At 39.1% G+C, this 15,890-nt stretch overlaps 1 protein-coding gene across 1 annotated transcript; it reads right to left on the bottom strand.

The window, feature by feature from the left end:
- Positions 1 to 1,566: 1,566 nt before the first annotated feature.
- prkg3 (protein kinase cGMP-dependent 3) lies at positions 1,567 to 15,483 on the bottom strand. Its single transcript, XM_080881793.1, has 22 exons — positions 15,101 to 15,483; positions 13,054 to 13,143; positions 11,605 to 11,667; positions 11,363 to 11,489; positions 11,113 to 11,279; positions 10,843 to 10,956; positions 9,701 to 9,806; positions 9,476 to 9,539; positions 9,258 to 9,335; positions 9,030 to 9,118; positions 8,348 to 8,413; positions 8,111 to 8,158; positions 7,924 to 7,965; positions 7,680 to 7,791; positions 6,373 to 6,509; positions 6,195 to 6,284; positions 5,907 to 6,048; positions 5,623 to 5,786; positions 5,295 to 5,411; positions 3,809 to 3,871; positions 3,023 to 3,098; positions 1,567 to 2,385 (listed from the first exon to the last, which is right to left on the bottom strand). Exons 1-22 carry the CDS (start codon positions 15,108 to 15,110, stop codon positions 2,299 to 2,301), a joined length of 2,052 nt encoding a protein of 683 aa, XP_080737919.1. The 5' UTR covers positions 15,111 to 15,483; the 3' UTR covers positions 1,567 to 2,298.
- Between the last annotated feature and the right edge of the window lie 407 nt (positions 15,484 to 15,890).

Raw genomic sequence — 15,890 nt, 5'->3', positions numbered from 1 at the left:
TAAAATTAACAAAATTTGCGGGACCTTTCATTCAAGCATGAATGCAATGATGCAATCATTGTCCAGAATATGACTAGCCAAAGCTGTGCAACAATCATTTCAAATATTTTCCAGTTCTCAACTGGGTACAATCAATCAGAGTACATAATGTTTTACATGTTCTGGGTTTTGATGGTTCATTGGGGTATAGGAAAAAACACACACACACTAAAATCTCCAGACTGGAGTGCTTTTAATAGAGCATCAAGTAGTGGCTCCTTTATGATCCCGTTATGGGAAATATAATACCTGCATGGAGAAGTCAGATCGAGAGTGCTGATTGAAGTGGTTACATGTTTCCTGCACTTTTGTATTCTTTCTCAGGGCAGCCAATCACTCATCAGGGCTGCCTTACGCAGAAACAGATGCCCACTCAGACCTCTCAAACATAAGTGACCAAACAAAGCAGCAAGCAAAGAGAGGGGCTTAAGTAGACTCAGCACAGGTGCAAACAATAATTAATCAGCACAGGTGTTAGCACTGAGCCTAATTAACTCAAGACTGCTCAGTGGAGAAAACACAACCGGGAAGGACATTTAGTGAAAGAACACAGCGAGGCGCAAATGTTTGCTTTTCCCTGGTGTTTCTTTTTTCTTCTTTAGTGTTTCAGGTTAAACTTCAGGCTGCATGAGACAATCCTCTCACATGGAGCTCAGTCAATATTCCTCGCAAGGAAATGAGCTTGAAGACAGAGACACTCACAGACAGGAGTCAGGATAAGACCACATCAATCAACTGTGTAAATGTTCGTTTGAGTCTATCAGCCTCAATCCCCTTTCTGCTCAATCTATCGTTTATAATGAGTCTGGAGATGCATTCAGTGCAGCTGAAATCTATGGCATCATTGGAAGAAATGGGGCTTCAATACACATGAATGTTACTCGAGAGAGTGACAAGAAATCAGAAAACTGTTATGAGTTACTGGGATTGGATAAACAGAGTATATTGTGTTTGCTCTGTTAATCATACCACATGCATCACAGGTAAAACAAAGTGATCTGCAAACAGGAAGTCACGGTTTACTGCTGTGAATAGGAAATACTTGTAACTATACTGTGCATCCTCTGGGCTGCTTCTGTCATTGCTGCTGGGGTATTAGAGTCTATGCTTCAATGTGTTTTGGGTCTTCTGTAGGAAGGAAACATCTGGCAGCGGGTATTTTCCCTCTGGAAGATGTGGTTTTTATTCCTGTGAAGTTTGTGTCGTGATGTGGAAAACTGGTCTCAGCAGGCACATCGTGCGCATTAACAGGAGGGGACAGGAAGACTCCTTCCTCCAGCCCTAAAACCTGCTGCCACATCAGACAGCTGTGCCTTTCCAGACCCAAACAGTCAGCTGCAGCCATTGTCAAGAACATGAGATTAAACCCTTATTATGTCACAGGCCACTTTCCACCCTGATAACATTCTTAAAAACGCATTTCCACCATGCATTGTTATCTATCATAAATCTAATCTCTGAATACTTTGGTGTCAGCAGGAGGAAAAAAAGTAAATCAAATCGGCTCGGTATTTTATTGCAGCACAGTAACAAATTGAGCTGAATCAAGTGTATAAGGGCAATTTTTCTTTATTTTCAATCAAAAAGGTATTCTTCATCATGATGTTCAGTTATCTTTTTATCTAGAAATCAAGGCCTAACACCACAAGAAAGTAACAGTGTAACGTAAACAACTTTATCAAGAGGATAAGCACTTTTTTTTTCTTTAAAACTTTAAAGATTCAAAGGAACAATAGACACAGACATACATTACAGCTATGGCATTAGAAATGATTCTGTTTCCAGGTTTGATAAGGACAGGGTTTTTTTGTTGTTGTTGTTTGGTACAAGTTGTACAATATGACAGAAACTCTCCACTAAACACAGGGATGGGTGTTTTTATTGGAATCAGTAAAAAGTGTTATATAGATGTTGTTATTGGCACTTCTCCACCAGACACCAAATTGACTTGGACTGTATTTGGAAACAAAATGTTGTACCATGTTCTTGTAACACATTTACATATTTTGGCCCCTTATCCACCTTTATGGTTGTTTTAGAATAGCAAAAGAGGAATTTCGGCACACGTCTAAAGTGCATGATTCGATACAGTTTCACTCCAATAATCAAATTTAAATCAACTTGGTTGTTTGTTTTGTTTTTTCCAAACAGGAAATTCTTCCCACCCTCATATGACTTTAGCCCTGTTTTGGCCCCAGCTCAGGCCACCTACAATTATCCTATATGGGGATCTCTTCTTGATCCTTTAACATAGCAGAATCAGAAGTCACAGTCCCAGCCAGAGAACTCCTCTTCTGCCTTCGTCTGATCAAGAGGGAAGCGATCAAAGTTGATGTAGCAGGGACCCTGAAAGAGGATGAAATGTTAATGAAGCTCATAAAACAGCCTATCCCGTAATCTATTTCTAATCAGTAATATTAAGCACTCTTAAATCCCCTCATTTTAACAAAATTCGGCTAGTGACGAAATAACACCCACATAGTCCCAATGAAGAAAATTCAACATTTTTGGGGAGTTGATCATTTATTTTAAAGAAGCATTTACTTTTGAATGAAACATTTAGTAAAAATATTTTTAAATGTTCATTTGAAAGCATAATCCTACCGGGGTTTTTTTTAATCTTAACACATGACTAGGAAGAGGATGAGGACAAGAAGAGCAAGAAACTGGAGCAACTACGATAGGCTAATTTCCTTTCTGGGGCCAGTAATGATATGAGGGTGAAAAACTTAGGGTTGTTTTCCATTTGGACTTTCTATTTTTTCATGTTCATGCAGTGTGTAATAACCTTTCAGACCCAGGTTTTGTTAATATAGTCTGAATACACAGTGGGTTTCATGTATCAAAACGTTCTTTAGCCACTGCGAAAACCAGTAATATTTGTTCCACACAATCCTGCCTGCGGTCCTTCTTTTGTTTCACTTTCTCTAAACATAAAAAAAGGTTCTGCTTTCCATGTAAGAGTAACACTGGTTTGACTTGCCTTGCGGATAAGCCGTGCTGTGGGAGCCTCAAGCTGACCCACACGCAGCTTGTGCCAGTTCATACTGCTGAACCACCTGAAGGTAAAAAGGGAGATTTTGTCATTACTATTACTATTATTATTATTAAACATGGTTTTATAATCATAAAATAATAACAAGGTAAAAAGGCTCAATCAGCAGTGTAGAAACATAATCTATAAAGACAAAATCACCATGCTGTTTTTCTGTACAAAGAACTTTAGACTGCTAATCACTTCCCTATTTTTCACATAGTATATATTTATTGTAGTAAATGTACTCACTCTATAGTAATACCGCTATAATAATTACGCAACATCGTATGTGCTATGCACTTGAGGTGGAAAGGTGCATAATGTTTATCATTACAGATTAGTAAATGTATAAAATTACTGTTGCCTGTTCAATATAGGCAAAAATGCCTTGTTGATGCCAAAGGTCAGAGGAGAATAGCTGACCTGCTTCAAGTTAGATAGGAACTCTACAGTAAATCAGATAACAACTGGTTACAACCGAGGTAAGCAGAAGAGCTCAGGAAACTGACATTACAATTCACACCAAAATTGGATGATGGAATTTTGGAAAAAAGCTTTCTGTTCTCGATTTCAGATGCAACATTTGTATAGTAGATTCAGAATCTGGCATAAACAACGTGAAAGCATGGATACATCTTGGTTGTACCAGTGGTTCAGACTGGTGGTGTAGTGTAATGTACTACAGTACAGGCAGCAGTAGGTGACCAAAGAAGAGAGTTTTGCCATGGTTACCTGTGATGCCGGATATCTTTGATCCCATTTTTGGTGTTTCCTAATCTCTGACCAGGCCGAGGTCTGAAAAAATGCATCATTCAGAGAGAAGGCAGTTCAGAAACTGCTTTTGGTTTCATGAGCTTTCATTTTTCAAGAGGTGTGTTTTATTACAAATATATTTCTATATAAATACAAATGCATCTAATGATGGAATGCTTTCTTTTTCAGACATTTTTGTCATTTTTCATTATTCACACTGTACTTTGAGGCACTGTGGCATTTCCAAACAAGAAAACTCACCGACCAGATTTTGGGGGATTTTTAGTTTTTTTTGGTACACCTGCTTAAGTGCTTGTGAATTCTATTTCAAATCAGCCAACGATATGGAAGCAAACCAATGCATTTAGACGTGCAGTTCAAGCTGAGCATCAGAATGAGGAAGAAAGGTAATTTAAGTGACTTTGAACGTGGTTGTCGGTGCCAGACGGGCTGGTCTAAGTATTTCAGTAACTGACAATCTACTGGGATTTTTTCTTACACATCCATCTTTAGAGTTTACAGAGAATGGTCCAAAAAAGAGAAAATATCCAGCGAACGATAGTTTTGTAATAATTTTGTGTTTAAACCAGGTTGTCAAACATAAGGCCCGGGGACCAGAATCGGCAGACTCCAATCCAGTCCACTAAAAGGCATAAATTTAGAGACTTTTAAACTTTTAATCTCATCAGTTTTACAGCTTATGATAAAGACCTTCCCTACAGCCATCCATACTATACTTAAGTAATTAAATCCACTCTTCTATAGAAATATCAGTTTTTACATTGAATTCACAGTCAGCAAAAACAGACAAAAACACACATTGACAAACTATATTGTATACTTACGGGACAGTGTGTGCAGTGAACTACTAGATATAGTTTTCTGTAATTTTACACATTTCATTGGTCCAGCCCACTTAAGATCAAACTGTGGCCCACGATGTGGAAACTACTTTGAAATCTCTGTTTTAAATGCTAAAGCCTACCTGACTATTAATACTACCCATGTCCATCCCTTTAACACCTCAGTGTACCAATTTTCTCATGGCTGCTTCTTGCAAGCTAATATGCAATAATGTCACAAACCTCAAATCATCTCAAACTGATTACAGTGAGTTCACTGTGCTCAAACGGCCTCCACAGGTACCAGATCTTAGTGTAAAAAGCTCTTCTGGGATGTGGTGGAACAGCAGATTCACATCATGGATGTGCAGCTGACAAATCTGCAGTAACTGTGTGATGCTGTCATGCCAATATGGACCAAAATCTCTGAGGATGTTTTAAGCACCTATGCCACAAATAAGACAAAAAGGGGTCTAATCTAGTATTAGGATGGTGTAGATAATGAAGTTGCCACTGAGTGAAATTTTCATAAGGTCTAATTCCATTTTTCTTTTTTGTACAATTATCAGTGACCTATATGAAAATGTAATCTATGTGCTCTCAATAAACTCAGCTGTTCTTACCTGCACAGTTTACTGATAATGGACTTGGCTGCTTCGCTCATATAAGGTGCATAATGGAGCTCCCCATCCAAAATTTTGGCATAAATCTTCTGGGGCTCTGAGCTTGAAAAGGGAGGGCTGACCATTTGAAAACAGAAAAAAAAAACGTGTTGTTAATAAATGTTTAATTTTTATTGAATGGTATTAAAAAGACTGAAACCTGAAATTGTGAGACACTGAGCTCTGAAAAAGCCATACAGTGCTGCTGCCATCTGCTGGTAAACATTAAGGTTATTTTATGTCTCTGTTGGTTAAAAAAAAAAAGTATTATTATTATCATTGTTATTACCTTCCCGCCAATAGTTCAAAAATCAGGATGCCAAGAGACCAAAAGTCAACTGCAAAGTCATGTCCCTGGTTCTTGATGATCTCTGGAGCCATGTACTCAGGAGTACCAACAAATGAGTAGGTTTTCTCGCCCCGAACCAGCTCCTTTGCAAAACCAAAGTCAACCTGGATGATGACAAGCACCCACACAAGAATCAAATGTGATGATAAAGTCTTCATCAACTGAAATTCACATTAAAAAAAAGTTTGTTTGCTTTAGAAACTTGTTTACAGCTAAAGACGCACCAGTTTGACGTAGCCCTTCGCATCCAGCATCAGGTTCTCAGGCTTTAGGTCTCTATACATGATGTTCTTCTTGTGGAGGTAAGCATAGGCCTCCACCACGCAGGCAGTGCAGAACACAGCGACAGGCTCGTCAAAACGACCTCTAACATTCACAAAGATGCAATAAGTTGGACAACGGTTTTCTTAAAAATTTCTGTAAACTTCCATCTGCTACAGCTTCTACAAAAAAGTATGTATTTTAAACTGGGGAACTCTAAATATAGAGCATGATTTCACTTTTCGTCTTACACTTCTTTGAGTTTGGTCCAGATTTCCCCACCACTACAGAACTCCATCACCATGTAGATGTATCGTGTGTCTTTGAAAGCTCCATGAAGTCTAGAAACAGCGAGAGCAGAAAACATTTTCAGGTGCTCTGCGCTCAACCGATGGATTTAAAACACTGCAGTCCACATATCTTTGATACCTGACAATGAATTCACACTGCACAGCTTTAAGGATCTTCTTCTCAAACAGCATGTGCTCTTCCTGTCTCTTGGCAACAATGTGCTTCTTGCTGACTCGCTTCACGGCGTAATATTTTCCATGGGGCAGGGTGGTCATCTTAGAAGAGCAAAAACAGTCATCAGTGCTAAATATTTTACAACCCCAGTTCCAAAAAGAGTCAGGACAATGTGTGAAATGTTTAAGTTCTCATGTCAGGTAACAATGTAACAAAGTAATATGGTTGGGTATAAATCGAGCATCTTCGACAGGGAGAGATTCTCAGCAGGGTAGAGGGGCAGAGGGGCAGTTCACAAGGAGGATGGGGTTCAAGCGCTATCATGGAAAGAGTAAGCCATACATGAACAACATCCAAAAACACCAGTCTTCTGCAGGACAGAGCTCATTTAAAATGGATAAAGGAAAAGTGAAAAACTGTTCTGTGGTCAGACGAATCAAAATTTAAACTTCTTTTTTGGAAAACATCCTGTACTCTGGACTAAAAAGGAAGCAAATTATCCCAACTTTTTCAAGACACATTGCAGCCATGAAATTCAAAACAAGCTAATATTTTTTTCTGAAAGTCGTACATTTCCCTATTTTTAACTTTTGATATGTTTTGCTTCTTTTATATCGTGATTAAAATACAGGTTGTGAGATTTTCAAATTATTGCATTCTGCACTGCATTTCACACAGTGTCCCCACATTTTTGGAACTGGGGGGTTTGGATTTACTGCAAATGAGAGAAATATCCATATATGTTAAAGTACATAAACGTTTAGTGGCTAATGCGACCGTAACTAAAATGAGGGGTTAGAGCTGAGCACAAGTTAGCTGAACAACAAATTATAAATTTTTTCTGACTGTGGGAGTAATTACCTTTAGCAGTTCACAGACTACCTTATACATCACATCAGTGTTTACAGTAGGCTGACAGAGCCTCTCTTTACAACAGCAACTTCCACATGCCAGTGCAGGGTAAACATAGCTATAATTATTATGTCCTTTTTCCATTTCGATAGCTCAAACGGTTGTGACACATGGGACCATAATACATCATCCATTATGACTGTGTTAACCCTGTTCTGGTGTGGTGGTGAAAACTACCTCTGTAGTTTCTACCTTTCTAATAAATGTTTAAAATATATATATATATATATATATATATATATATATATATATATATATATATATATATATATATATATATATATATATATATATATATATATATATATATATATATATAGTGTGTGTGTTTTTAAACCCAGACAAGATGCACAACTGACCAGCGACACACGGCCAAATCCTCCAACTCCAAGTGTGACAGGATCTCCTTGATAGCGACCCTCCTGATAGAAGACTGGAACCAGATCCTTCAATCTCAGAGTGGAGCTGGGGCTGAGAAAGAGTGGTGATTTTATTTTAATTTTTTAGATTTGTTTTCACTAATAACTGCTTATTGAGCTTATTCTGGTGACTGATTGTTGGTTTTGTAACATATTTTAACCTTCACCTTCAACAGCCCCTCACCTCAACTTTTCTGGAGGTTGCGCCTCCTGCATCACTTTGGAGCTGGAAGTGAAAATAAATTTGACAGGATATGAGCAGGAAACTAACTGGGGCAGTCTATTTCACCTCCACGTCACACTCTCGGTAAGGTGGAGGAAAAAACAAATTGTGGTTATGCAATCAACAGTGCTTTTTTTTCAATACATACTCATCAAAGAGTTCCAGGTGCTCTACGGGAATTGTTTCTTCAAATACCCTAAACAAAAGGCATCATTAGTCAAGCTGTGCATCTGTAAGCAAGTGGGAAAACACAACAGACAGCAAACAGACTGTAAAGCAACCGAAGAATTGTCCTCTCCAGGAGCAACAGCTGTCACTGCAGAGCCTGAGCGAACACACTATCACATTCGGTTACTGTCGGAATTGAGTGCTGGGTCAGACTCACTCCTTGTCAATGGAGAAGCAGGTAACAGGGCCGTCGGCAGTGCAGGTTGCTGTCCTCAAGACCTCGCTGCAAGACAAAAAGCATTGCCAAAATTCAAGTCTGTGGAAATGCAGTGAATACAGCTGCAGAAAGAGAAGCTCATAGAGATATTTTAATTGAATAACATATATTAGCAAATACTAATATGTAGATTAAAAAATATGCAATGTGAAAAAGTACTGCATTATTTTGAGAAAAATAATTCCCAGTGAAATTGCAATGGTGCTGCATGTCCTGCAAATTAGAGGCAGACAACACAAGCTAGATGATATTTGATATTTATTAAAAATCCAATATCCTCCTTGTATAATCAAAACAACCTCTGTTATTCCACCAGAGGATCACACACACACACACACACACACACACCCACACACACACAGTGTTTCTGTATGCATGCACCTCTACTGACAGCCACAGCAATAAATTTGCTTCAATGGCTCATTTGCATCTTAGCAGAACTGCGCAATTTAGGGAAAAACGTGATGTTTCCGTCACCAGAGAGCATTCGGAGGATAATCTGAAGAATCTGCAAAATAAAAATGTCACAGCTGACAGCAGCTGAGGAAGGCGCGAGGAGCACATCGTGCTGCACGAGGCTCTCGCAAATGTCCTCAGGCATGTGTTGTGTCTCCATGGTTACCGTATGAGGGCCTGTTCCCCGAAATGCTCCCCTTTTCCCATCCTGCGAATCTGCTTCTGATGACCGTTCACGTTCTTAGTCACCAACACCTGAAGGGGAAACACGCACACAGGCAAACAAACGGAAAGAATAAATGTTATGCACACAAGAGAAATATGGGTTTGTGAAATAGGCTGGATAAAAACTCTGGGTGTGACTGGCCAAAGACGCACGTTAAGATATCGTTACCTCTCCTTTGAGGATGATGTAGAATGCGTTTCCTTCTGTTCCCTCTCGAACTATAACATCTTTGTCCTGGTACTTCACCTAGAAGAGACAGAATTAAAAATAATATTAAGAAAAATGTGTACTTTCAGATTCACTCCAAGAGCTGAAAGAAAACATCCTTGTGTTCAGTGTATTTGATTCTGTTGTGTCGTAGCAAAAAAAGACATCGAGGTGCACACCTCCTCCATGGAGTCAATGATTTTGGACAACTGGACATCATTCAGGTCCTTCAGAGTGTGGGCCCTGAAATGGCAAGTGGGAATTTAAGAGAAAATTAGAAATAGGGGAAGCATTTGCTGCATTAGTGCAGCGAAAAATACCAAAACTGTTATGATAGAGTTACAAAGAGAATCCGAGGAGTCGGGATGAAAGTTTTATCATGGCTGCTGAGTCTAGAAACTCACGTCTTCAGGAAGCCCATGAGCTGTTCTCGTTTCTTCTTGGACTTGTTGGTCATAATGCTTCTGTAGGTCTGTCGCTCCATGCACCACAGATGCACAGGTGTCTTTGCTGCAATATGAGCACACAATAATAGAGATAAAAATAAACAAAAATAAAAAGAGTAGTGGACTCAGTTAACTTTGAAGCATATTTTACGATTAAGACATTTGAACTCTTGAATTAATTTAACTACAACTGTAACAAAAACTGATTGAACCTTTAAAATTATTGGGGTTTGGTTTGATTGAAAATTCACAAATACTGTTCAGATGTAATAGATGAAATCTGAAATAAATGACATAAAACCATAGCCAGATGCACTCTATTACCATCGCAGAACTCATATGACAAAGTGAGATAAATGAGAGACAAGCTTGCTGCAGATGGGAGAAAACTGCCTTCCCACGGGTGGATTGCATTGTAAAGGGATGTACTTGAACACACTGTTTTTTCTACATTGAATCAGGCACCTTTGTTACAAAACTACTGTGACTAAAAAGCTATTATTTTTTTCTGTCACTGTTATGTTAGTTAAGTTATGTTATTGTTTTGGTTTTGTCACATTTTACATTTCATTGTCCGAAAAAGCTGCTACCTTTCATAGCACAAGGCATGTTCATTATATCAAAATGCGACTCCAAGCGTTTGTGATAAGCAGCAACATCCTCCTTCACATGTTTTCTGCATCCATTTTGGGGATTTTGGACAACCAGTCCCAAAACCACACTAAACCAGTTTCAATCAGGATACTGTTTGGGTCCTTTCAAAATAAAAGTTTCTTCTTTTTCAGAAGTGTTATTGTTAGTCAGTTTGTTCTCCCCTCAGTGACTATAATGTGTCCAAATACCAAAGCAAACTATGATATTCTCCCCACCATGCTCTAGAGTTAGGTTGATGTTTTGTTGTTAACATGCTGGGCAGTTTTCCTCCAATGCACTGCTATGTATTTCTGTCAAAAAGTTCATCCATTATCTCATATGTAGAACATATGTGGTCATATATTATACATACATACATGTCTCCACATAAATTACATTATACTATATAATACAATCACTACAACCCTCTGCAAAACCCTCCAGGAGGCATCATTATACAGGCTGACCTTTGACTGTTGCTGTCCTTTTGCAGTTGTACAGAATCGCCAGCTCTCCAAAAACATCACCACTAGTAAGAGTTCGGAGGTCACGGCCAGACTGGCTCACAGAAAGCTCACCAGCTATAAAGAAAGGGCAAAAAAAAATTGATATTAAAATTTGCTTATTTGTGAAATGATGCTGTAAGAAGTTAATAACCCAGTTTTAAAAATCTTCCGTATATACATGGAGCAATCGCAGATAAAAAGACAGACATTCATACTAAGGTGTGTGCCTACCTGCCACAATGTACATGCTGTCTCCTTCAGAGCCTTCCTGAATGACTTCATCTCCAGGATTGAAGTGAGATACCTTTAACAGGTCCACCATCATGGCTATTTGCTCATCATCTAACCGGCTCAGGAAGTCATTCTTCTGGATAGCTTTGACAATTAGGCTCGTCTCACTGCCGATAGAAAGTTCAAAGAAGTCATCTACAACATACAAACTGGGTATTATATAAGTTGTTGGAAAGGTGCTGATGCTGACCTGACATTTTTCTTCACCCTCGCCCGTTTAATCTCCAGGTTCTCCGGGATTGGTTCTGAAGCTATGACAGCTGCACGGCTCTTCCTGACCTCAGGTTCAATCTCATTACCGGTCTGAGAGGGAAAGTCTGTAACAGAAACAAATGGATGGTTACAGATCGCCATTAGAAATCGCATCATTCATGTGTGTAAGTAGATAAGTAGATGTGTCCCTGTTCTGTGTTCCCGTGAAGAGCTGCTTACCGAGATCATGATACTGAGTCTGCAGTTGTTGCAGGAGTTTCTCTTTCTCGGTGAGTCGTTTTTCTGTGAATGTGAAGAAAAAAAACACATATTAAATGTGCAAAACACATTAAAAGTAACGATTTCTGTGCTTTGTATATAAAAGATGGATATGGGTCTGAAACATAAGCCAAAGTAAATTCTCTCTAATGGCCTGCAGGGATCCACTCCTCTGAATGCAAACGTAATGAATCACCCTAGAATGACCCTAGTTGTCTCTTGATTTATGACTTCACTAAATACCTTAATAGTGAGTTTATTTTATGAATCACCCGTTTCGAGTCTTTGAGTCACATACTGATGTCACTTTTGTCAATTAAGATCACAATCAAAGACAAATAACATAAAGCATACATTGGGCATGGATACATTTATGACTGACAAGTCATAAATGTATGTAATGTCATCCATTCATGAGTATATAATGTCATCCACTTATCAGCCTGATCCATCTCTCATTGTGGTTTAAGCCCATAAACCAATGAGTAACTGCATGGTTTTCTACATGTGTACTCCGTGTTTTATGTACAGTGGGGCCATGCTAATAACTGATCCATGCTATTAACTGATCTCTGGCCATGATCAGAAAAAAAAAGTCTAAAATTTTAGTTGCATCCCTCCAACATTTTACACTCATCAGTCACATAATTAGGTACATGTTGCTAGTACTGGGTTGGATCAGAGCTGTCTTAATTCTTCATTACATAGATTCATCATGGTGCTGGAAACAATCCTCAGAGACTTTATTCCATATTGACCTGACAGCATCACATGATTTTGTCACATGTCATCCATGGCATGATTTTCCCATTCCATCACACCCCAAAGGTGACCATGCGAGACATTTCAGTACAGTGAAACTCTCATGTTCAAGTAACCAGTTTGAGATGACATGAGCTTTATGACATGCCACATTAGCCACCAGAGGATGGACATGTGGTCATAATAGGATGATAAGATCTAATACTAAGGCACCCAAAGTGTGCCAAGAAAATATCTCCCATGCCATTACACCATCATCACCAGATCATGGATCCATGGTTTGATGTTGATGTGAAATGTTGACCATCTACCATCCAAAACAAGCAGCACAAGTGGAGACTTATCAGACCAGGGAATCTTCTCTAATCCAGTTTCTGTGAGCACATGAAGCTTCCTGTTCAAACTGCTTCAGCCGTTTGTCTTGACCATGTCTACCTGTCTAAGTTCCACTGATTCCACATCTTAAGTAAAAGTCCTGTGAAGGCCTCATTCTGGTTCTCTAAATTTGAACTCAACCTTCAGAACTTTAAGAGCTCCACCTTTAATTCATGTGTTCGTATATATCCCAATATTCACCTCAATGAACCTGCTATTGCACAATGAAGTCTCTACAATATTTAAAGCTTATATAGTTATTGTTGTACTCACCTAGGTCCTTATTTTGCCTCTGCAGCTCCTTGTTGATCAGACATTGCTTTTCTAGCTGCTGCTTCAGCTCCTCTATTTGCTTCTCCATAGCTACAGCGGGAATAAGATTTTTTTTAAAAGGAAGATTTATGGGAGAATTTCATATAACAGGAAAACGAGAAGTTGTATAAATTATGCACCTGAACACAGACATAAAATGTAGCCCCAGTTGTTGTGATATTTGTGGAAACTCCTACACACAAAGCCATAAAGGGTGATATTTAAACTGTAACTGTGTTGATACCTTTTTCTCAAAGCACTGAACCCTACTTCACTGGCAGCACACAGCAAGAGCCCTGCTGAATAATGCAGACTAATGATGGACAGTCAACGGGGTGCTTTCTGAGTGCTGTCACACCCTGCCAGCATTTGCTGAAGATCTGTTACAGTTTCTGTGACTGATAATGACACAAAACCTGTCAAAGCTGTATAAAAACCCCTTTAAATGATAGATCGCTTTTTCCAGGCTTTGCGTTTATATGCAGATTATTTATATTTGCTGGTTGTGGGTTGTTACACTAATGTGAGACATAAAAAACCCTGTGACTATGCATAAGCAGGTCATATTAACTGACAGATTCATTAGCACTGCTGCATGAGATTAACAATGAAGTTAACCACAAGCCAGATCCAATACCTCTCTTAATCAAGGTGACCTGTTTAAAGAACCTCTGCAAACAAGATTCCTTTTCTGTTTTCTTTTTTTAAACACTCCAATCAATACAAACACACTTGGATATGTGCCCATTTTACTAAACACACAGTAAAAACCCTGGAGAGGCTGTTTGCCTGTGTTCACGGCACACATCGTATGACCCCAGGTTACTGCTGCCTCACCCTGAACATTGGACAGGCCTAAGATTAAACTAAACTCATAAAGTCATTTAGTAAAACACCAGCAGAATGTGACAGGGAAATATAAACAGCTCCTGTTCTGCGAGGGAGCATGGGCACTTAAAAAAGACATGTACAGCGGCCTAAACTAGATATTTTTCCAGGGATTTCAGTACAGAAAGCGACGTGACTGCAGTGCACATAGCTCATAAATGTGTTACAGAAAAGAAAAAGACCTTAATGGTCAGTTTACACAGATCATAAAAATATGTCCCTACATGCTTACTTGAATATCAGATTTGCCTCAGGATGGTTCGTTAAATTGTCACCAAAGCACACACTAAGACAGAGCCGTGCACAAACACAATTTGTAAACTTTCTAGGAACTTGTAGCTGTTGAGAAAGACAATCTGAGCTGATTGAGATGATAACCTTTAGTGCCTGCAGGCTGACACTCAATGGGGGAAATTGCTCAGTTATTCTTCAGCCCTGGGGCAACTGATAGGTAGGTGGCTGTATTTCTGTTTGAATATTTGCTGTTTCATTGGTCCATGTTTGTTATTTTTGTTACAATGGTAAAAAAAAAAAAAAATCAAAAACAAAACAGGTTATTATTTAAATACTGAATGAACTTTAAAAGTGAGCAACATTCATTTAACATGCGTATATTCATATATTCTGTAAATGATCCTGGAGGATCCCAGGAAACATGATATTAAAGCAGACAACGCCAAAAAAAGGAGAGAGAAAAAGAAAGAAAAACAGATATTTGTGTCTGCTTTTCAGCTGCACGCCAGGAACATGATGCCAGCTACCATTATACTGACACAGCCAGCATACAGTCCACTTCATACTGCTTCATTATTAATTCATGGCCATGTGTAACTACAGCTGAATTCTCATAAGATACTCTGTAATAGAAACCTGGAAGGAAGTCATGTGCTTTGTCTTTATTAGGCAGCCTTTTCTCAGATATAACGTTTTGTTAATCGCTGTAGTAAATCAAAAACCAATAAAACTTAAGCTGAACCAATGCTGATCTGTACTTTAAACACAGCGGTAATATATTTAAAGAACCGATAAACGCCTGAAGGCGGCCTGTCTGACCTAATCTACAACTCTGAGACACTATTTGCACGTAATCTGTGGACGAATAGACTGAAGCCACACTCACCTGCAGGCATGGTGTGATCAGCAGACAAGGTGATCTAATGTCCTGCCTATGAAGGCCGCATGGATCACAGGAGCCAAATAATCACCTTGAGCTGCTCAACGATATCCACTTTTCCACTGCAGAGAAGTTTTTTGCTTTCTGTGCAGTTTTTCTGACCTGCTTGAACCCCAGATGAGCTACAGACTGGACACACCTGAGCAGACACACCGCATGCAGCCTGCAAACTCTCTATCAATACTCCTTCTTCTACTTTTCCTGCCACTGCATACTTTCTCAGCTTACATTTCCCCGTCTACAGCTTTACTATTTTTACTTCTCTCCAGCTCTCTCTCTCTCTCTCTCTCTCTCTCACTAAATCTTTCCTTCTTTTTCTGTATCTATCAATCTCCACGGCTCTGGTGTTGAATCATTAACCATAACCTGAGGCTCCTCCTATCACACCAGGTAGAGGAATACAGGCAGCAGGAGTACGAGAAGGAGAAGAAGAGGAGGAGGAGGGAGGAGGAGGATGAGCTGGAGAGAAAGCTGGGCTGTAAAAATTATGCTCAGTTGAGAAAACACACAGCTAAAGTGTGATGTTGCAGCACGTTATTCATCCCGAAAGAACACATCGGGCAAGTAGAAGAAAAGCGTACCAGGGTGCTTCTTTTATACCTCATTCACATTATTTTGTTACCTTAAAAAAAAACAGGAACTGATTTGTGATTACTGTGACGTTTATTAGCAGTAATTGTTTCTCACTGACGCAGATGACAGAGAAGTGAGGAAATTAAAGTGGGAGCACAAGCAA

This window comes from Rhamphochromis sp. 'chilingali' (genome assembly GCF_963969265.1).
Source record: "Rhamphochromis sp. 'chilingali' genome assembly, chromosome: 5".
Lineage (NCBI taxonomy): Eukaryota > Metazoa > Chordata > Actinopteri > Cichliformes > Cichlidae > Rhamphochromis > Rhamphochromis sp. 'chilingali'.
Note: the sequence above shows the minus strand (reverse complement) of the source record. Positions and strands in the feature narration are given on the sequence as shown.

Excerpts from the sequence above, each read along its gene's own strand:
- prkg3 (XM_080881793.1), bottom strand. Across the intron at positions 11,280-11,362 it reads AGGGTGAAGAAAAATGTCAG|TGAGACGAGCCTAATTGTCA; the intron begins GTCAGCATCAGC and ends TTCTATCGGCAG. Across the intron at positions 9,119-9,257 it reads ACATCATCCTCAAAGGAGAG|GTGTTGGTGACTAAGAACGT; the intron begins GTAACGATATCT and ends TTTCCCCTTCAG.